This window comes from Tribolium madens, unplaced genomic scaffold (assembly GCF_015345945.1).
Source record: "Tribolium madens isolate multiple individuals breed KSU strain unplaced genomic scaffold, Tmad_KSU_1.1 Scaffold_1;HRSCAF=32;Tcas5.2_LG8, whole genome shotgun sequence".
Taxonomy (NCBI): domain Eukaryota; kingdom Metazoa; phylum Arthropoda; class Insecta; order Coleoptera; family Tenebrionidae; genus Tribolium; species Tribolium madens.
Window position 1 is genome coordinate 1,896,817 of NW_025400984.1, and position 23,750 is coordinate 1,920,566.

Sequence of the window (23,750 nt, forward strand, 5' to 3'; positions counted from 1 at the left end):
AAAAATTTTGGATGAAAGAGAGAATCAATCTGTAAGGGGGTAAATGGGGTGTAAATGTTTAAACAAAGATATAAACATAAAATTCTTTAGAGGTGTAAAGGGGCACTAAAATCAGATTTTTTGAAAATTAGTTTTTAAGTGAATAAAACGGTATACACATTTAAAGGGATATAAAAATATGAAATTTAGAAAATATGATCCTTAGAAAGTGTAGAAGTGCACTTTTCAAATTTTAACGAAATAAAATAGAGATTAACGCTTAAAAACAAAATTAGAAACATGTCGCACTGAGGCGACACTTTATGAAAATCAACATTTAATATTTACCCATAAACATAGCCCATGCGAAGAACGAGACTAGTATCACTGAATCCTATACATAATATAGGTAATTATCTAGCTTTATAGAGTACCTAAGCCTATGGAATGGTTTTGTGAACCGGCTTTTCCCATTTTATATCAGAAATACACGCGGACAAAGTCGCAGACAAATGCTAGTTCAGCATATAAGGATGACTCGGAAGACTTGATAGACCCTCGTGGCACCTTCTAATAAACTGTTGGATCCAATACATTCAATTGACTGTAAGCTTTATTCAAATCAACGATATTAACTCATCTATTTATTAATATTGTACTGAACATGACTGTAATTCGGTTTTCAATGTTTAAGTTGAAGACGAAAATACAGCATATGAGGACGACTCGGAAGACTTTATAGACTCTCTAATGAAGTGCTGCACCCAATAAATTCAATTTGCTTTCAGTTTTTTCAAATCACAAGATTAATTCTGTTTTAAATGCGGATAAAGCACATTTTTTTAAATGAGGTGTTTTGTCAGCTCTGTAACACGCTTACAGTTAGTCCTACAACAAAAATGCAAAAGACCATTTTTGTAGGTAATTTTGTAGGCTTTAATTTTGATAAGCAGGCAAGAACCGTTAGGAGTAATAGTTTCCGAGATATAAGCAAAAAACAAAAAAAGACACTTTTTGCCCCCTCTCCCTCCTCGAGCTCGCCCCCCACCTTCGGAGACTTTTGATATATGTTTACCTAAGAATAAAGAAAGCGATTAAAAAAAATTCCAACTCTCTAGGATTTTTTTCCACCGATCGCCCTATTTTTGTCTAATTGGTCTAGGCTATATTATTTTGTTAAGCTCTAAAAGATAGACCTCTTGACAAAAAATAACTATTTTACTCAACTAAATCATCATAAATACGTGGATTAAGGTGTTAAAATTTTCACTTAATTTTGGAAAGACTTTTATCGAAGTTAATTCTAAAACAATAGTTTAACGTCTCCAAATAACATTTTGTATAACCCTGAAAACCTGTGATAAACTAAGTCAGAACACCTTTAGAACTTTTAGAAACATTGGTGCCAATGCTGGTACTTTCGAGCGTCTTTTGTTGTATTGAACTGGTTAGTCCAATAGATTCAGTTCCTAATAAATTACGTTATTAACATCTTGAAATTACAAAAACAATATATGTCAAATATGAATGTCATTGTCGCCCAACAGATAAGAGGGTGACTAAATTTGGTAATACTGTTCTTTTTAATATAGCCGCCCCTGTTTTTGCATCTTCAGCTACTTTTAACACAATTTTTTTTCTTTTTTCTTGGAATCGGAACCACTTTTAAGAACAGATTTTTGCTTGTGGCAATTTTTATTGACAATTAACAATTTAACAGTAATAGTTTCCGAGATATAAGCAAAAAACAAAAAAAGACACTTTTAGCCCCCTCTCCCTCCTCGAGCTCGCCCCCCACCTTTGGGGACTTTTGATATATGTCTACCCAAGAATAAAGAAAGCGTTTAAAAAAAATTCCAACTTTTTAGGATTTTTTTCCACCGATCGCCCTATTTTTGTCTAATTTGACTAGACTACTACTCCTACTACTTCTACTACTACTACTACTTCTACTACTTCTACTACTACTACTACTCCTACTACTACTACTCTTACTACTACTACTACTCCTTTGTAACAGAACTAATCAGCGTGTAAAGCTCTAATTTAAGTAAATAGGTGTTAATCAATAAATCGCACCCACCTTTGTGATCTGTAACATTCGGGCAATTAATCACTCCATTACAAACAAGTCCCGCAGCTATACACAACCCTGCCTCTCCCGGACACATAAACGCGCATCCTTCATCATCTTCAACGTTCCCTCCACCCGTGAGCCTCGAAGACATCAGACTTCCATCTTGATTTCTCGGCAAATGGAACAACTCCGTCCACGCTATAGTAAAAGCAGCTCTCGTTGGTGATGTTCTTCCGATGAACTGGATTGTGACTCCCGGTTCAGTTCCATCAGGACTCAATTCAGCTGCCGACAACACTGGCAGTTCTTTTACGAGCGATACGTTCTCGCCACAGATCGATAAATAAGGTTCTAGACGACCTTTGAGGAAAATGTCGACGATGCCATCGTCACAAGCCTTTGAAGAGAATTTGATTCGGTCGAAGTGCAACCAAAGATCGCGTTCTCGATTTACTTTAATCTCCCATATACAGCGAATTGATTTGGGAGGTTCCACATAGCCGATGGCTTCATAGTAGGGGTAATGGATTTCACCTGTTCAGTAAAATTATTAGCCTTTTTTTAATTTACGTGGAGGATTCAGAAGTTAATCAGTGTAAGTCTGATCATGTAAAATGAGATAATGAAGTATTTAAAAAAATGTACAAAAAAAAAACGTTGCAAAAGTGAAAAACAAAATCTTTATCGAAAGAGAATTAATAATACTTAAGGGCAAGAGACGAAATTTTTGAACCACCAGACGGCGCCACCGTCGACGAATCGAAAAAATGTGTACCAAGTTTACGTAGACAAAGTTGTAAATAGCCAATAGTACAGTGAGTGTATTAGAGAGAGAGTGAGGACACGGATGGCGCCTTTTTCTTATTAGTCAGYCTGTTAAAGGCGGATTGGTTTAAGTTTTTTGATGCTTCCCAATACTATAGTCCATAAAAAATGTTCGAGTAAAGTCAGTCACAGGGTGCTATTAAATAAATAAATAAATGAATTTAAAAAATAGAAACAAGAACAAACATAACAGCGTGACCGATTTCATTTCATGAAAAATGTTAATAATGTTAAATAAATTTAGCTGCTTTAAGGACATATGCTTTGATTCCGCGCTCTTAAATTAGTGTCTTGTGTGCATTGCCAACTGAAAGATTTAACAATACAGAGTCTTCTAAACCACATAAATATTTTTGAGAAAAATTGTGATTTAGACTGATTGGCTTCTGAGTTCTCCAAATGTAAGTGTATGTAACGTGTTTTTATTTAAATTTGGCGACATAGTTGGCGGTGATTTGAGTGTGTTGTGAACGGACCACATTTTTAATACGCCCGACGAGTAGGTGTCAGATGTCAAATTAATATGGTTTGTTCACAATCAAACTTTCATGGATAGCTTTGACGCCAAATTTAAAAAGAACTTTAATTTACAGTGATAAAAAACATTACTTTTGAAAAGTAATTTATTACCATTACTATTATAATTACTTTTTTCAAAATGTAGTGCATTACTCATTGTGATTTTAGAAATTAAACTGAAACTATTAGGTGTTTAAAGAACTAACCTATATTTTTTTAGTACCTACGAAGCAGAATTTTTTGTAAATGTTACTATTTGTTTCTTTGATTTTTTCTAATATAGTAACTGATAAATCAATTTTTGTTTCTTGGGATTTCATTCGGAGAATTTTGTTAATGTGATTTGGGACCTGATGACAAAGTTTACTAAGTAAGTAATTCCGAAAATTTGTTTATAATAAACTTACGGTAAAAACCTATAATATATTTTCTTCCAGGCCTATATACAAAATTAAAGCTTACAAAATTTCCTGAAATATTTTTTTTTGTATCATAAATAGTTTTTGGGTATTTGTTGGCAAATATTGCATGCACTTTTAAACAAACAGTTTTTGTTTCACTTTTGACCACGGTGATTAAATCCCAAGTTTAAGGTAAAAGTCACAAAAAGTTGGTTGTTGTTAGCAAATTGAATGGAAAGTATTCCTATTTCTATTAAGGTTTTATTTCCACGTTTTTTTATTTTTTATTTATTTCACAATTTAAATGAATTAATATAAATCTGAATTAAGAGCAAGGGGCGAAACTTGCAAACCAACAGACGACGCTACCGTCGACAAACCAATTTTGCAATTTTTCAATAAAACTAAAATCCAAAGTAATTAGTTTCTCCATGTTTACTCATATTATAATAATAACCGACCTCAATCGGACCAATCATACCATTGCATTAAATTTTTCAATGAATTACATTATTATAATGTAATTTATTATTTTATTATAATAATACTACAATAATATTATAATATATATTTATTTATAATATATATTTATTATTATTATTATAATAACCGACCTCAAACGGACCAATCATACCATTGCATTAAATTTTTCAATGAATTACATTATTATAATGGGCGATCCCAATCACAATGCTTACAACTTCTACAATCTTTACGTTAATGTATTAATAGTTTTTTTTTAGAGAGTGCAGTATTTGCTAGCGAATAACTCAAAAACTATATGAGATAGAAAAAAGTCGAAAAAACCGTTTTGTAGATAATTTTACAAGCTTTAATTTTGTGGATAATGTCGAAAAATCATAAAACGGCATCTCCTTGATGTCCCTCTGCGACCTGCATACCATGGACGAGCAGAGACTTTTAGTTTTACTCACCTCAGAACATATACAACGCTGAAGTGTACAATGTTCGGCCATACATTCTACAACTTGTTCGTTGACTAGACTGAGTAATTCAAAAAATAATGCGTCTTTCGTTACTTATTACCCAAAATAAGTAATTCATTGCACTAAACATTATCGAAAAATGTAATTACATTACAGTAATGACATTACTGCGAGCAATTTTTTGTACTTATTTTTGCTGTTCCAACGAGTTATCTTTGCTCATTTTTTTGTTCCAACAAGAAATATTTGCAATTCAAAGTGCGTCAAATTTGTTTTTCAACTTTTAGATAAGGAAGCAAAAACTTTATTTTTTTTTCAGTTACCAATTTTTTGTTATCCATCAATATTAAAATTATAAAGTTATTAACACTTTTACTACCAAATATCCTAGGTTGTGTAGATAAGTGTAGATAATATTGACTCGCCCTTGTAGAAAAAAAAAACAATATAATTACCATTTAAAAGTGGTTGAATAATTGGAGGACCACACAAAGGTCCGTGAACAAATTCATACGTGGCCTCAAAAAGAGGAGAATTATGTTTGAAGTAACTCAAAGCCGAATGCGCACTGTCTACAATCAACTGAAGATTAAGTTGCTCTCCTCTTGATATGATCTGAGTTGAAGAAGTATGTTTACTGCACAGACAAGTTACATTGCCACTTTGGGCCGCTTTAGTCAAAGGTATCGGCGGATACGATGTGTTAGCCCCCGGTGGTAGAGGCTCCCAAATTACCAACTTATCAACACGATCTTCCAAACAATTTGAGCAAGGTGCTTGGTTATACGGATTCTCCTTGAAATCTATGTTTGTAATAGTTAAAATAACGCGAGCAAAAAGTCTCCTATCAGTAACAAAACGGTACAAACATTGCACATCTTCACTCGACTGTGTTTGCTTGTAAACCAAAGTGTTCAAAGGAGATCTCAACCAGCCTCGAGTTTGCCTCCAAGAAGCAAATACTTCATCGCAAGGTTTTCCAGGAACTGGTTCGCCCAATTTAGTATTGTTGAAAAAATCATAATGGGCCCAGTAATATAAAGAAGAGCCACTGTAACTTCCGGTTTTGCTCTCGAATCGAACAAAGAGCGCGTTTCCGGTTGAGACAAAATCATGCTTTTCCATAGCTTTGGAGAAGGTATCACAGAAAGTCTTGATGATTTTTGAGTCGTCGGGCCAGGAGGAGTCGTAAAGTGTGAGCGACTCGCCGCAGTCGCCTTCAATGGGCTGTATCGGCGATTCGATTCGGTTTATCCGAAAACTGTAAAAATTATAATTATATTTTTGCTTTAAATGAGTGTCTAGCGTGTGTACCTGGGGAAATATAATCGAACGATTTCACCCTCTTCCCCTTGCATTAGATATGTACAGCTGGTATGTGGGGGATACCAGTGAGCAACTGACAGGAATATTCCCTCGGAATCCCCTGATGCTCGAAGACTCTCGGAGGACAAGAGCCAGTCGCAGGTGCCATTTCGACTCCCGGCTGTGTCCACGTGACCAGGCCAGTTGCCGACGTTAAAGTGGAAACCAGTGTTGAGTAAAGGTCCTGAATAAATAAAAGCAAGAATTTAAAATTACTTAGAGCCATATATTAAAATATTGGACCCGAGTAGAAACATCTCTTTTCTAAAAATGAAGTTTTATCGGATAATTTATCATTTCTTTTGTACAAAGCAAAAACAGAAACATTCTTTTAGGACCTACATTAGAAACTTTTTAATTTCTAATGCAGATAGGAATTTGAAATTTTGTAGACAACCCAAATCGACTAGTCTAAGTTTAATTATATTAAAAATGGTAACCACTTATTTTTATTACATTTTTAAATTCTCTTCTCCAAACTGAGTAAAATGTACCTATATATACAAGGTGATTCTTTTAGGACCTAGAAACTTTTTAACTTCTAATGCAGATAGAAATTTGAAATTTTGTACACAACCCAAATCAACCAGTCTGAGTTCAACTAAATTATTTTCAAAATGGCTGAACTTCCGGAACTACGAGAAATTGGCGCCAACTTTGAAATTTTAAATGGTAACCAATTATTTTTATTGCATTTTTGAATTCTCCTCTTCAAACTGAGTAAAATGTACCTAGTTATTAGTACTTATCTGCCATAGTTTTTGACATATGTCAATTTTTTGCTCAAAATTTTCATTTGCAGAGGTTTATTAAAAACATCACAGCTCTTGAACCGTTTGCAATAAGTAAATAATTTTTCTTGCATTTGATAACCAAAGGTTCGAAGAGTTTCCTAAAATTTTCAAAATTGTCAACTGTCAAATTGCAAAGCTTATATGATTTTTTGAAAATAATATTTAACAAACAGCTATAACTCAGTTTTTTCAAATAAAATGATCCTATTTTCTCAACGGCAATCGAAAGTACATCGATTTGTAGAAGGACTTTTATCAACATGTCCTATACCCATCTCTTACAGTTTCTGAAATAATCACGAAAAACGTGTTTTTGTTTTTTATTTTTAAAGTAAATCACGTAGGCTTTGGAAAATGATCAAGACGAACTAAAGATTTATTAGTCTACACAACACCCATCCGGAATTATAAAGAATTGAGGCAAGGATTGAGGCGGCATTTAATAATCTTCAACCAAATAAACTAATGGAAGCTACTCAAATCAGTTCACCATCGAGTTTGGACTGTTTGAAAATGGTAAACATATCGAACATTTGTATTAATTATGTTATATCTTATTGTATTTTTCAAAAGCCAACGTGATTAACTATAAAAATAAAAACATTAACATGTTTTTTGTGATTATTTCAAAAACTGTAAGAGATAGGTATAGGACATGTTGATAAAAGTCCTTCTACAAATTGATGTAGTTTTGATTGCCGTTGAGAAAATAGAGTCATTTCATTTGAAAAAACTGAGTTAAAGCTGTTTGTTAATGATCATTTTCAAAAAATCATACTAGCCTTGCAATTTGACAGTCGACAATTTTGAAAATTCTAGAAAATTTTTCGAACCTTTGGTTTTCGAATGCAACAAAAAATATTCACTTATCGCAAAGGGTTCAAAAGCTGTGATGTTTTGAATGAACCCCTGCAAGTGAAAATTTTGACCAAAAAATTGACATATGTCAAAAACTATGACAGATAAGTACTAACAACTGGGTACATTTTACTCAGTTTGGAGAGGAGAATTCAAAAATGCAATAAAAATAAGTGRGTACCATTTAAAATTTCAAAGTTRRCGCCAATTTCTCGTAGTTCCGGAAGTTCAGCCATTTTGAAAATAATTTAGTTGAACTCAGACTGGTCGATTTGGGTTGTGTACAAAATTTCAAATTCCTATCTGCATTAGAAGTTAAAAAGTTTCTAATGTAGGCCACCTTGTATACAGGTTGATTCAAAAGTTTCGGACCATCTCGTGGGTGGTGATAAAGTACATCCATTTAAATTCCCATGACAAAAAATTGTTGAATCTTTTTTCACGAGTTATAGCTCTTCAAAGGTTAGATCTTTGGGTAAAAGTTTTGGTCAAATAAATTTATTCTTGTATTTAGTTAGTGAAAACGGCAGATCTTGCAACATTAAACAGATACGAATTTGTGTGTTATTTGTGTGTTATTTAACAAACAAGCAAAGTATCTTCGACACCAAAGCTTGAAAAAATCTGCATTTATGTTTATGCTTAGCTGAAAGTCTTTAATCACCATTCGAGAGTTGGTTCGACACTCTTGAATCACCCTGTATAACGCATGAACTAGGTATACCAACTTAATGTAAAAATGTTCTGATCTCTAAAAACGTTTCTATAAAACTACCAAGAATTCAAAGTTGTTTTATAATATAGACAAAGTTGTTATGTTTTAATACAAAATTAAAGTGTGACTAATAACTTGTTAATAGTGTTTTTTCCTTTATCACTTTTGATTTGTTTAGGATGTTGGTTGGCATTGAATTTTTACGAATTATGTTCTGTAACATACACTCACTGGCATAATTGTCGCATCACTTAAATTTTAGGGTTTAATGGCTAAAGGGTTCTGAAAATAATCCTAAAATTGATGATATAGGATTATCAGTAACTCAGGCGACTATGGATTAAAAAAAAATTGGTGTAGACTCATTGTTTACTGATTAAAGTCAAATTATCAAATTCACCGCTAATTTTCGAGAGACAACAATAAAAAACTGAGCTTCTTTCCAGGCTCGAGGAGGCAATACTAGATGGTTGCCTCCGAATGTAAGAAAAACTTATCTAAGCTAAAGAACTGATCCGCACGAAAATCGTTTTTTGTTTCTTTTGTCAATCATTGAATTGTAGTTTAATTGTTGAAGTTTAAGTCGTAATTTTAATTTAACTTAAAGTTAATGAGTTAAGTAATTAATTTTTGATTCATTTATTTATTTTTAAGCATTATTTCAATAAAAAATCTTTTTTTATGTGATGCGATGATTTTGCCGGTGAGTGATTCCTGATTTCTATCTTCGCTTGAAAGTAAAAGTAGTTAAATTACTGATATCACTACTGTTTTACTAAGTTTTTACCCGTTGTTTTATTAACTGTAGGCATTCAACTTTTTAAACTAAATACAATTTCTAATATTAATAAATATTTTGATAAAATATTAAAATAATGTTTTTATACGAATTTCAAAGTTTGTGCTCTAATACACAATAATCTTTTTTCTTTATCCCCGATTCCCCCAAACAAAATTCCACCACAAATCTCTCCCTTTGTTTCCGAACTACCCTGCATTAAAAAAGCATCGCCACCATTCTTCCCCTCACGCAAGGTGTATTAACGCTTAAACGAAAAACTCTATCCCCTTAACCATAAATTCACACCGACCCCCGCTGTAACAATGTCGTAACCGCCTCTTCATACGAAAAATAATTCTATGTAAGAACATTGTTTCGTGTTTGTTGCCGAAAACGACAACGTTACGATGCCGATAAACTACAACAAGGGGAAATAATACGATTCTTACCTGCCGGCGACGAAACAAACTCCACGAAAAGGTCCTGAGATGTGCCTATAATGGAGTAAGGAAACTTTCCCATCCCGCAGAACGTTCCAATAACAGGACTCAACTCGTTCTTTCCGTCGTAGATTTTTATGTAGTCGTAGGGGCAATTTTCTTGGCCTGGAAGCGCAACATCGGATGTAAATCAATTCGAAAAGAAAAGTAAGAATTGTGCAGAAGTAGCAAAAACCTCAGTAGTTATTAATACATAACAGTTTTTTTTATTTTCCAAAATGGATAACACAGGGCGACAAAAAAAATCTCATGTTGTGACAACTTGATAAATTATATATCATTTTCATAGAATATCATTTTGTTCGTCTCAGTGAGACAAAACAAATGCACTAAAAAAAAATAAAAAGTCCATACACTTAACTAACTAAAATTTTTTTTCTAATTTAAATGAATTTAAAATACTTTAACTTTAAAAAATTATTACTCAATAATTATTAGGCCGATCTCCTTCAAATAAAGACCATTCTAAAGGGATGGCCTTGCCCTTTAGAATTATATGAAATTTGAAATTAAATATTGGCAAACTTTTCCTCGAACAGTGTTCGAAAAGTTCGAAGTAAATCGAAATAATCTAAGAAAAACGCTACGAGTAATTTTTTTTTCAACATAACCATCGTGTAGAGCATCTCTTTATTAGTTTTAATCCATATTTTCAAAAGAATATACCGAGTAGTTTTCAATATATGATTTTTAGAAGTTAAGGTTTGCTGATCAAGCATTGCTCCATATAGGAGAAATGCATGTTAATTTTACTTAAAATTGCATTTTTATAAAAGTATTTGTTTTAAGACTCTTCTTTTGCTTAAAAATGGTCAATTGCATCTTCTTTGTTCTAATTAGAATAAACAAAAACTGTTTGTTTACTTAAAACAAGTAAAGAGTACCTGCGTACTAATTAAAGCAAATAAAAAGTTTTTTTGTTGCAAAAATGACCACTGATCATTGAGCAAATAAGATCTAGAAGTTTAAGGCACGAGCCTTAAATATAAGGGCAAATCTTTTTCAAATCAAATCACTTTCCATTCAGATTTCGACTTGTTCACTTTGTTCTAGCTTTCTGAACTTTTTTTGAAAATGTTCTAAGCAAATGCTTTCTCATCACTTTCGAGTGATGTTAAATGCAATAAGTCACCTGATTTATTTTGTTGGTACATTCTACGATTAGCTTCAATTAGCTTGTAGGTAGTAGTTGTTGTGTTAACAGTTGCACACGAAGCAACTGACTTATTGCATTCAACATCAGTAAAAAGTGATGAGAAAGCATTTGCGGAGAACATTTTCAAAAAAAGTTCAGAAAGCTAGAACAAAGTAAACAAGTTGGAATCTGAATGGAAAGTGATATAATTTGAAAAAGATTTGTTCTTATATTTAAAGCTACTGCTTTAAACTTCTAGATTCTTTTTGCTCAATGATCAGTGATCATTTTTAGAACAAAAAAATTCTTTATTTGCTTTAATTAGTCCTGAGTTACTCTTTGTTTGTTTTAAGTAAACAAACAGTTTTTATTTATTCTAATTAGAACAAAGAAGATGCAATTGACCATTTTTAAGCAAAAGAAGAGTCTTAAAACAAATACTTTTATAAAAATGCAATTTTAAGTAACATGCATTTCTCCTATATGGCGCAACACCAGAATTGCAAACCTTAACTTCAAAAAATCATATCTTAAAAACTACTCGATATATTATTTTAAAAATTTGGATTCTTCTCTACACGATGGTGAGGAAGAAAAAAAATTACTCGTAGGGTTTTTCTTAGATTACTTCGATTTACTTCGAACTTCTTCGAACAAGTTTGCCAATATTCAATTTCAAATTGCATATCTTTCTAAAGGGCAAGTCCATCCCTTTAGAATGATCTTTATTTGAAGGAAATCGGCCTAATAGTTATTGCGTAATGATTTTTCAAAGTTAAAGTATTTTAAATTCATTTAAATTAGGAAACAAATATTTACTTCAAAGTCTGTAGACTTTTTGAATTTTTTTTAGTGCCTTTGAATTGTCTCACTGAGACGAACAAAATGATATAAAATTTGTCAAGTTGTCACGACATGACTTTTTTTTTGTCGCCCTTTGTAATGAAGAAAAGTTTGGGTAGAATTTTTACAGAACCAAAATTGTTACATTTTAGTTTGAGTGTATGTGAAATAAATTTAAGTCAACAACATAAACAAGCGATTTTTCATACCTAATCAATATCACTTATCTCAAACTAGTTCACGGAAGTGCAAAACTAGAATTAATTGACTTAATGTACCAAACAATAAGGCTTTGCCGTTACCTTTAAAGTAATCTCGTGAGACAACGAGAAGCTGTTTCCTGTCTACGTTTTCTCAAACTTTAGAAAAACTTTTCAGTTACTGTACGACCACTTAGTTCTTTGGACACTACACGGACGGACCTGCTAACCACTTTAATTACTATTTTCTCATTTTTTTATTCGTATGTTTCAAAACAAAGTAGTTGAAAAATTCAATTTCAGTCTTGTTTATGAGTTTTTGAAATCAATCAAAACTTTTCAAACATTTCTACATTATAACAAGCAATCCAACAGCGATGTGGAATGCATATTGACACGTCTTTTTCGTAATGGAAAAACATTAAAATGCATAACCTGCAGAATAGTTTTAGATTTTGAAAGTGTTGTATGTCAGTAAAACTTTAGACATTTTAACAGACAACACACGTACTGTTGCAAAACACTTGAGCAGACTATTTATCAAGTTTAACACAGCTAGTAAATTATCTTTTACTTAATGGCACTATAGTAAATTACTTTTTCCAACCGCTGGAAAGTTTTAAATCAGTGAGTTTCGACACTCGAAAATTGATTTAGAAAACTGAATTCATTCTAAAACCTTAGGTTACAGTGAAAATAAAACTCTTTAAATAATAGTTATTTATGTTTCAAAAGCACATCTTTAAGGTAATGGTTACAATAGGCACACTTAAGGCATGATTGCACAGGAAAGGCCTTTTAAATGCCTGGGGCTGTGAATTGTTTGTCCAAGTTAAACACTTTGAACAAAATTTTATTTATCTAGAAGATCTATGATTTATCTCTATTTATCGATAATATAATTAATAAATGAGTTTCTTTTTTAATCTTAGTTTGAATAAAAATTTAAAATTAAGTTGGCATCAACATCTACCTACTTTTTTCAGGCATTCTGTTACCCAATTTTTTTTTAATTTAAAACTACATATTTTCATAGATTATGAGTATAGTAAGCAGCGTTGAAATGGACTTGGTCACATTTCAGCACAAAAGACGAAATTATCATAACAAGATCACAAATAAACACGTGATTAATTTACACGAAATCGTAGACAGTTTTAACACGAAGTTTTGTTGCATTCACGGGTTATCAGCGTTATCGCAATAGCACTTGCTGCTGTAGTAGCAACTCAAGAAATTGTAAATGCTTTAAAAGGCTTTTGTGCTTGTTACAATAAAAGTTGATGGAGCATTATGAGATTACAAAACAAACTTCCATTAGGTTTGTAAATAAGTGTGCTTATTAATAATGCAAAAATTAGGTGTTTATTTTGGCTGAAAACTGTTTGTTTCTTGAGGGTGAAACGACTTGACGCCTTGTGTCTGAAGCTTTTAGTTTTTTGTTTCATTATTGATTGTGCATTTAACCTCAAACAAAAAATGTAAGAATATTTTTCTTGTAATTTAGCTCTAGCTTGATACAATTGGTGGTTTCAAACCACGTTGATTTAATTAAAATGCCAGGAAGAAACTCCTCTCTGGAGTAAAACTTGTTTTTCTCCTGTTGCCTCTTTAAATTAGGGATTGTCAGTAACTGTTTATTCGGAAAGAAAAAAAACCTTTGCGTGTGCAATGGTGGTAAGAAATGTTTGTTAGTTGATACGACGGACGGAGTTAGCGGTGTAAACACAACGATAACAATAACTCTCAGGCCCTTTTTATAGCCTCACCGCCTCCACCACTATTCGCAGCAATAATACCTAAGGAACTGCCGTTAGTGTTGCAGGATAAGGGATGCGAGTCGGATGGAAGAACACTCGCGCTGCTGTGATAAAAGTCGGAATAACAAATACTAATTCCAGATAAAAGAGTAAATATGAGACGTTTTTGTCCATGGCTTTAAATTTAGTATTAATTTAAAAAGAAATTACTTATTTTATACAAGATGAGCAAAAACTATGGAACTAAGCGGTTTTTTAAATCATCTGCCTTCAAAAGATAATATCTAATACAGGGTGTTTACGGTCTTGAGGTTGAAATTTAAATAAGATAATATTCACGTCAGAAGAAAACTAATACGCTATATAAAACAAAAAATTACGTTGTAAAAGTAGGTAATTCATTTTATATTATTTGTTTGAGAATTGCTGCTTCGGCTGCAACAATGGCTATTAGTATCATTACCTTGTGTTTCACCTAAATCATAATTACGACAACCAATTTATTATTTTAATATTTGCAATCCATGTCCATGAATTTGGAAAAAAATCAAGAAAAACTAATCAAACCTATTGGCAACCATTTCGCTGTAAGAGATTAAACAGAAGATCTTTGAATTTTGATAACAACTAAAGCAAAAGCAAATAAAATGATGACAGTATCAAAACTATGAAGTGACTTTTTTATTTCATTGTCATGGAGACGATTTTGTTATTTGTTGCAACAATACAATTTTATCTGAACAAAGAAATAATTTCAGTGACCCTCAAACCGTGTACCAATATTTTGAAGTTAAATAACATTCTTAATAATAACAATTGTGTGAGTTTTTTTTCTTGGTTACAGTATTTCTGTTCTCTTGTATTACTAGGTCAATTTTTAACTCCAAGACGGTAAAATGCACAAAAATAATGTGATCGTGTTTTGTTGAAAATGAAATTATTGGGTTGCCATCTAAAAAAATTTCCCAGAGGACTGCTTATTTTCCAAAGTCAATAAAAATCAATGTGGTCGATGTTTTAATTCAAGAGAGGAAATAAATATCATGTTTAGAAAGCATTTCAGTTTCGTAGCAAAAATGGAATGATACAGCTTGTTACGAGTATACAGAGAGAAAGTTTGCAAATTGGGTAAATAGAAAATATGAAACTAAGCCATTTTTGCATAAAGTAATTACTGCATTGTCAAATACTATAAAAATGTAATTGTTTTTCAAAAATACAATTTTTTGAAAACCCTTTTAGTTTCCGAGTTTTGTAAAAAATAATTTAACGGCAATTGATGAATAATAAAGTACTATTAAAATATGATGTGTTAGCAAGAATAAAATTTTTAGAAATTTTAATTTGTTTTTGAGTTCTACAAAAATATTTATTTTTTTTAAATGGCAACCCACCAAAAAAACATTTTTCTCATTAAGGTCCTGACCTAAGGGATTACAACTATCTACTTTATATTAAATTATTTTTTTTTATATAAATTGCAGTTCTGACAACAAAAATCGAATAACTCAAAAACAAAGCAAAATTTTGTTCTCAAAATAAGATCATTTTATTATATTACTTTAAGTTATATTAATTATTATGTTTTTCAAAAAAAAGATTTATGGTACGATACTTTGTGTTCACCCTGTATAAAACGAATTTAAAAAGGAAACACTCAGCAGGATACTGATTTTTTGAGTCCGGCTTACGAATTACCGGTTGTTTTCTCTTTAAAATATTTTGTAAACATCATTTTTCTTAAACTCTCCAAATTTTAACTCGAACTAAAATTTTTAATCAGAAATTTGTGATTTGAAAAAAATATGCATAAATATGCAATATTTCCTAAAATATGCACGAAGTTGCCAAAATATACAAAATATGCATTTTTTATTTTACTTATTTTAGTCAAAAAATATTAGATATCATAGAAAACTTACAATTTTGTTGTAAGTAATAACAAATATTCATTTTGCATATAATCCTAGCCTTACTTATAAGGGTGATTTAAGATGGATTAAAAATGGAAGAATGTGAGTTCTTATTGTTTTTTTAATTCATTCGAAACCATCCCCATGTACTTGCACAAAAAACAAAGCTCTCCTATAACCAAATGTATGAAACGACTACTTCGGTTAAGTTCGGAAAAATCTTTGTGATAATCCCGGAACACAACTTTAACAATTTATTAAAAAAGCACTACTGGTTAAATAGCTATTAAGAGAACAAAATTTTCAGAATAGAATGCTATTTAGGTAAACATTTCTTATTTGCAAAACTCGAACAGTAAAAGAAATTTCGAAAAATTTTATTTTTAAAAAACGTCACATCTTAATAGTACTTTACACTGCACTAATTAGTTTTTTCGTAAAATAGTTTATGAAAGAAACGCTTGGTTTCATATTTTTCATTTAGCCTGTATATAAATTATATCTACAAACCTGACGATATCGGCCTCATCGGACATGTCATGATATTTTCGCACCGCTGTCCATCGATGTTGAATTCTTCATTCTCGATGTACAGCTTGATAAAAGGCAGTCTTGTGTTCAGGTAATATCTGCAGTGCAAATTCCGAGGATAGACTCCGGGATAGGCCGGAGATTGCACGTAACAAGTTTGAAGGCGGCAGTCCCGGAATATTCTCTCGCAGTAAGACCTGTAACAGGGGAAAATTTCCCTGAAAAATTGAGCCCTTTAAATCAAACAGAAAACCTGACAAAAAGGGAACGATGTTCTCCTGTTGATTGAGGTTTCGTCGTGAATTTTCCAGAGATATCTTCTTTTATCACGCGTTCACGCGTTGCCTACAGATTTATTCAAAGACATCAAAAGAACACTCGCTTTTAATTAAAAATGACATTTTTTTTCTTTCGTGTCTTTTAAAAGAGGTTTTTCTGCGAGATAATGGCAAACGCCACAACAATCATCGAGCTTTCTAACAACGATCCACTTCGTTTATCTCGAGTTATTTCAATGAAATTGGCGGTGTTTTGAGTGACTTACTGGAAGAAAGATGCAGGTATAATTAGGAACACAAACAGAAGTAATCTTTGAAACGAACTTTTAACATAACAGCAGTGTTATTTTTCATCTATGAAAAGCTAATTGCCACTCCACAATCGTTTTAAACAGTGTTGACGGAAGAATAAACAATAGTACAGAATTAAAACTTTATAGTAACAAATATTTGTAAAACATGAGGTTGAAAACTAATTTTGTGAAAATTATATTTCACTAGAAAAAATAAGCATTTTAGGAGCAATAAAGTCACCAAGTTAATTACAAAAATTTTGTGAGCTTTAAAACGTGGCATTTAATTGAAAAATTCCCAACTTTATGAGGTTATAATTCAAGCATCGTAAAACGTAAGAAATAAACACGACAAAAGAGTTGAGATGCAACGCGAAAACACATACAAAGTTAAACACTGAAAATTCCTTTTTTGCAAAAAGTCTACAAGTCGTCTAGTTACATTTTCTTGAATAACATTTAGCTTTTAGCGCAAAATGTGCTCGCAATGAATGTCTGGAACTGTTACCGCAAGTCTTGTTGCTGTTGAATAACATTGGAAGATAGATATGCGTCACTTGTGGGCCTTGTGGTGTAGTACCGAATTCAAATGACTCCGCAATTTACATAATTTACGGTCATTTATTGTAACTAACGCATTTCTGCATCAGTAGAATGCACCATAATTGCACTATAGTACACTATAGTTGCACTATAATATATATTGCAAGAGATGTGAAGGTAATGAACCAAAGGAATTTTTTTTTTAATTAAATATTAATTTTTATTACACATATTTTTGTTTTTAAGTTCTGTCTGGAATAATAATGTTGTCCTATTCCTGTTTTAGTTTTAAGTGCCTCACTGATATACATACACTGAAATTGTTTTGCTTTTATAAATTAACATTGATTACATAAGTTTTTTTGGGCTTTATTACCAAAGTGACTTTGAAAGTAAGTTGGCGACATTAAAGATTAGAGAGGTAGGAGATATGAGATATGTCAATATTCGGTCTCTATTGTAAGAATATACAGTGTTGCAAACATAATTTGAGAATCATAGACAACTTTTATTAGACTTACAGAAGATGAGTGATTATTATCTTGTTATATAATTTGTTTTTATAAAAGACAGTTTAGTTAGGAAAAAATCCATCACTAACAATTAGACCCTTTTTGGAATTATTTATAGAATATTTAAATCAAAAGTTGTGAAAAAATTTCTTGTCTAGAAAAAAACTAATGTCAGGTTTCCGTAAAAAAAGGTTCTGTTATTTTCTAAAAATACGAAGTGATCCAGAAAGACTGAGTCTGTTGGCAACAGATTGGAAAGTATTTTTTTTAATAATTTGAAACAATGCAATCGGATACGGTTTTGCTTGACAAATACTTGAATACAACCTCACAAGATTGTTGAATTGATCTTAATCAAAAGCGTACTCTAATGGTAAGCTTTAAAAATTAGGGTCATGATTGCCAACATATTCAGTCATTGTGGTTCACTTTGTATCATACAGGGTGCACCAGATCTCGCGCCCCAGAGAAAAATGCCATATAAGGAAGATCCCAGGAACATGGAAAAAATGTTAAAAAAAATTTATCTATAAAAATTTCGAAGTTATGAGGGTTTTCATTTTGCACTTTGACTCTATTTATTTCTGTTGAAAAAATAATTTTTCAAGTTTTTTTTTGATATAGGCTATTAACAGAGGAAACAAGGAAGCTGTATCCTAAATTGTAACTTTGTTCAATGTTATTTGTGGCTTTTATTGGCAAAATTTTTGTATCTTTACTAAATAATTGTAAAAAACATATACAAGATCATCAGTATCATTAAATACACATAAAAAAATGTCAAATGTCAAACAGAATTTTTGAAACATTTTTTCTGTGTTCCTCTGGGGCTCGAGTTCTGGCGCAGCCTGTATAAACAGTCAATTAAAAATATGTAAAATAAACACAAAAATTTATTTAATAGCCATTGCACATTTTTGGATAGATAGGATTAGACTATTGTAAAATAAAAAAACGTGAAATATTAACTTGTTTTTTAAATAAATTTGTTTTTGTAGGTTTAATATTTTTACAAGGGTTGCTTTTTCAATAAACTTAACTATTTTTCCACAAACTTTATAAAAAAAACTAAATCATTTTTTAATTTCAATAGTAAATTTATCCAATACTGAAAATTTAAACGAAGAATGTTTACCCGGCACCTCCACCATAAGTTGACAAGATCTAAGAACTTTTCTCCAGTTTCACTTAGAATTTTAATATTTCCGCATAAAATAAAGCACTTTTGGTACATTTTAGTTTGCAAAGTCTATCAAAGTATACCAATCTTAATGAAATACTGCATAATTTTTGTTGAAGTTATAATTAGAACACGTCATTATTAAAACATTTACCATTTAGTCAGCAAAGCCCGTACGGAGGCTTATAAACTTATGTGCTTTCCGTACAGTTTGTGTTCATTAGAGCTTGTTAGTCTCGTTATTAAGAAGTAGTTGCGTTAATTTCTTGCATAATTAGAATCTATGTATTTAGTTATAAGTTAGAAACTTACCCTTGAACGACCTCCCCTCGTCTATTTGGATAAAGTTCCGGGTGCTGACCATACCTCAAATATACTACAAGTTGCTGTTCTGCTCTCGTATCAAAACTAAAGTAAGTTTGGTCGGTAAAATTATCGCTATGAAACACAACCTTCACGAAAGACGTTTCCGACATGAAAGTTTGAGGTTGCTCACTCTCACCGCAAAAAATGCCGGGCTCTTTGCGGTTTGAGACGTCTGTCTTTGCGTTACCATCGACAATCTGAAACAATAAAAATAAATCACCTTGAGGCATCTTTGAAAAAGAAATTTGCTACTGCTTTTACATTTATTAATTAATCTAAATTTCGAATTAACTACTATTCATTATTTAAAGTCTATTGAAAAACACAACAATATTGTTGCTTGTTGGCAAATCTACGAGTATACATGAAAAACCAATACTTGGCTTCGAACTTGTCACAATAATCACTAATTAAAATTGTGTTAAAATTAATTTGTTCACTACCAGTAACTGGCAAGTAAACAATACTTTAAAATACCGTGCGATCAAATAAAAAATAAATTAGAGTAGGCGTCAATTAAATTCTACAGTTGGCAACACATTGGCGGGGAATCTGGGCTGGAAACTTTCCACACAAACTGAAAGTAAAAATGACCATTCACCGTTTTCCTCTTGTACAGTAATAAAAAAATTCTGCTCTAAAGTGAACATTATTTCACTCAAAAGGAATAAAACGCAAACTTGTCAAAGTTTCCGCTGACATTTGATGTCAAAAATCAGGATTGCCATCTGAAGAACTTTAATCACCGCCTACTCTAATTTATTTCTTTTTTTTTTGATCGCACGGTAATTCAATGTAATAACAAATTACCACTGAATTTTTTTACAAATTACAAAACTACAAACACTAATTTGTTTCAAAAGTTGTCTTAATTTTCAAATGCATTATTTCGAGATTTACTCTTTTGTGCAGAATGTATTTATAAAAGTCTTTTGGCACTCTTATCTTCCTAAAACTGAAAAGTGGAAAATTTAAAAAAAAAGGAGGAGGAATCTATGACTGGTTATTAGAGGGAGAGAATGTAATAGATCACAGACAACATCAGCAAAGTAATTTAAAACAACAGTGTTTTTTCTACAAGTACCAATAAAAGTAGGCTTTTTAACGTTGCCATGGAATGTTAAAAATCACGTTCACTTTATTTCATATAATAAAGTGTATACATGAATTTTTACAATTTGTGTTAAAAGATTAACACCTTGTTAAAGAGTAATTATTATTACTGATAAATAACGCCCAAGCGGGAAAGTTGCGCACGAGGCGTTAGCCGAGTGATCTAGTTTCGTATATGGTCGTAGGAAAAAAATTCTTGTCAAAGAACTTCAAAATTAGTAGAATATGTGCTGTGTTTAATATAAAAACTAAAGTTTAATTTTTGGCGGTTCTGTGTTAATATTTGTAAAAATAAAAAATTACTAAAAAAATCTTGCTATTAAAATAATTTTTACCATATTTGGCACAAATATTCCACAAAACATTAGATTATGCTACGTTTAGCTATTATGCGTAAGAAAATAAATAGTGCTAAATAAATTTCGTTTCCTTTTTCCAAGTAATCTAACAATACCAAAAAATACAGTAACCGAAAACAATTCCAAGAATTTAATACATATAACAACAAAACTTCCATAATTCCAAATTAAACTGCTTCACAAAAGTTAAGAAAGTGTGCAATAATTACAATAATAAATTAAATTCAAAAATGATTAAAAAATAAATTAATAATTAATTGAAAGTGACATAAAGACAGACATCTTTTTACTTTTTTGTTTCTACTGGATTCCCCAAAGTTTAGAATAATAAAATTTGTTTGTTGTAAAAATAATACAACTTCCTTAACTTTTGTGAAGCAGTTTATTTCTAAATAATGTCAATTTTGATTAAATTCCAACATGTCGCACATCGGCGACAACAGTGTCATAAGTACAAAAATCTTAATTCCGAAATAATGCCTTTCAAAGATTTTATGCATAATAAAATTCCTAGATATTGGTCAAACTATATTCACCATTTAGAGGCCAATTTCAAAAGTATTCTTATGTCGTGTTCCAGCATAAACTATAATAATTTAACCTTAATGCATTAAAAATCCTGAAATTCAGTTTTCGTGTTGCCGCCCATGTGCGATGTAAATATTTGCACAATTCTGAGTAATTCCAATACTGACGTCTCCTCTGTTTCAACTCAAAGATAGTTTTCGTTTGGTAAAAGGTAATTCCTTCAGCAAGATCCTTATTAGGCGCCCAATGGGACTTGAACCGTCCATGTCCCGTCACCGTTCCATTATTTCAGCGCCAAGTAAATCTGGGATTATTGGATCTGGTGTTTTCACGCCGACCGAATCGTTTTATTTCCCGGGGCTTTTCCAATTATCTGGCTGGCTTGTTAGGTCGGCACCGGCCTGTGTCGACAGATGGCGCTCCATACACCGCCAACTACAAATTGACCGGCTCGGATTAACTCCCGTTTTGTTTTGAAAGAAAACTGCGATTTATGGTCGCAATAAGGAGCGCTTTTATTAAAATCCTAGATATTGTTGAAGCCTCGAGGCAATTTAATCTTGACTTTTGCAACATCAAATATTTGTTTTTGGCGTTGATAATTACCAAAACTTGTTTTTGTTTGCAAAAAACAAATGGTTTTTTTCACCAACAATTCCGATTCCATCAAAGTTTGAAGGGCTCCGCCCTTTCTTCAATATAACTTTTTTAGTTTTCAATATAGATCAATCATTTCTGGCGAATATGTCAGCGACGACCGTCTGTCGTAATAAACTTTAGGGAACAGGGCGGAGGAGGTGTGAGGGGGTTTTGCTGAAATATTAAAAGTGTCAGAGTGTCTTAGGTCCCATTGAAAAATGAAAAAATTGCTACTCATATTCCATAAGCAGTGACATTATTAGCTTCAAGAAGGAAATTTCATATAATTTCTTATTGATTTTTAAAGCAACTTTTTGGAAAAAATCTAATAAACGCAATAAGAAAATGAACTGTAGTATGCAATTTAGTCGGAAAATTATTCACAGTTTGATAAAAATCGGTATTCTGCAACAGTTCGACCTTTTTTTAATAAATAAACCCAAATACTCCTTCTTTTCTCTAAATTTTTGTTACAAGTTATTTATTATTTTCCATAACAGAAATTAAATAAATTAAACTTTGAATTTTGACCTAAATATCAATAAGAAATAAACGAGTATTCTCTCTATAAAAAAGTGATCGATCACAACTTGTTTTCTCAATGACGTTAAAATCATTCTTTATTAGAAAAACAACGTCTAAAGAAAACTGATTGATCCAATGTTTTTATTTGGCAAGGAAAACTCTATTATTTCCAGATCTATCTTCTTCAGACCTTTTTCCAAAACATAAGAAAAAATCACCAAACTTTCATTTTGTGAACTCATTGAACCCTCTAACAATCAACAAAATTATTTCCAACTTGACTCAACCTCAACGCATTTGTTGTATGTGACAGTTTAATAATGTATAAATATCAAAATTTACAAACACCTGTTGTTGACATGTCAACGAAACAAGTCCACACCTACATCAAAAACGCATATGATGATCAAAATATGGTTTCACTTTGCTGGAAAACTCAGAAATATTGCAAAAATGACGGCAAATTGTGATAAAATAATTATTGATGGGTTAATCCATATAGTCTGTGATATTAGGTTGTTTCATATCAGAACTCAGTTTGATAGTCAATGTTGCCAACTTAAAATTTCAAATTTGCAGCCAACTTGCCGACAAAAACCACTATCCTTTACAGCACACACATTGACAAGTCCAGTTTAATGGAGCCACTTGAACAATGAGCGCTTTTCCAGGGTCGGTCTTTGTTTATAGAGATACAACTCTGGTCCGTGCTCTCGATTTTCTGGCCCCTAACTGATTACAGCATTCAGGCCTTAATTAACTGAGTTGTTTGAATATAATCACGACAAATATACAAGTATCGATCTTTGCTTTCTCCACTGGTTGCGTGGGCCTAGTGCGAGTTACGTAAAGCCATAAAAGCCTTGTTGATTGCGCAGGGAATTAATTTACATAATTGCATCCGAATCTTAGCGGTGCGGTGCCCCAAGTTTAGCTTTTCCTTCTTATTGCCAGAATTTGTTTGTATTAATTAAATGCGTTGGAATCAAAGTTGTCACAAGCTTGTTACATTTGTCGACCTGAAAACTTCTTTAATATCGAACGAGGTCTTCTTTGATCTACTCGCTGGTATACAACTGTTCCCCTGACGCTTCTTTTAATTTGATAAGTTAATGCATTTAAGAGGGAAGTACGCGTGTTTACACAACATGGTTAAGATCGTTTGAAATTAAATAAGGTTTTCAACGGAATTAAAACGAAAGTTAATAAAATTGAATTTTTTTCTAATGAAATGCAATTGCAAAACACGATCTCTCTTAGAAATTAAAATA

The 23,750-nt window shown here is 31.8% G+C and overlaps 1 protein-coding gene across 1 annotated transcript in view; it reads right to left on the minus strand.

Moving 5' to 3' along the window:
* Nucleotides 1–23,750, minus strand: part of LOC123016218 — a 169,888-nt gene that overhangs the window by 1,351 nt on the left and 144,787 nt on the right. The window contains exons 3-8 of the mRNA XM_044416479.1: nucleotides 19,262–19,512; nucleotides 16,123–16,340; nucleotides 9,711–9,866; nucleotides 6,063–6,297; nucleotides 5,204–6,009; nucleotides 2,063–2,590 (exon numbers count right to left, since the gene is read on the minus strand). Of these exons, the coding sequence (XP_044272414.1) occupies nucleotides 2,063–2,590; nucleotides 5,204–6,009; nucleotides 6,063–6,297; nucleotides 9,711–9,866; nucleotides 16,123–16,340; nucleotides 19,262–19,512 (2,194 nt within the window). The remainder of the gene's footprint in view (nucleotides 1–2,062; nucleotides 2,591–5,203; nucleotides 6,010–6,062; nucleotides 6,298–9,710; nucleotides 9,867–16,122; nucleotides 16,341–19,261; nucleotides 19,513–23,750) is intronic.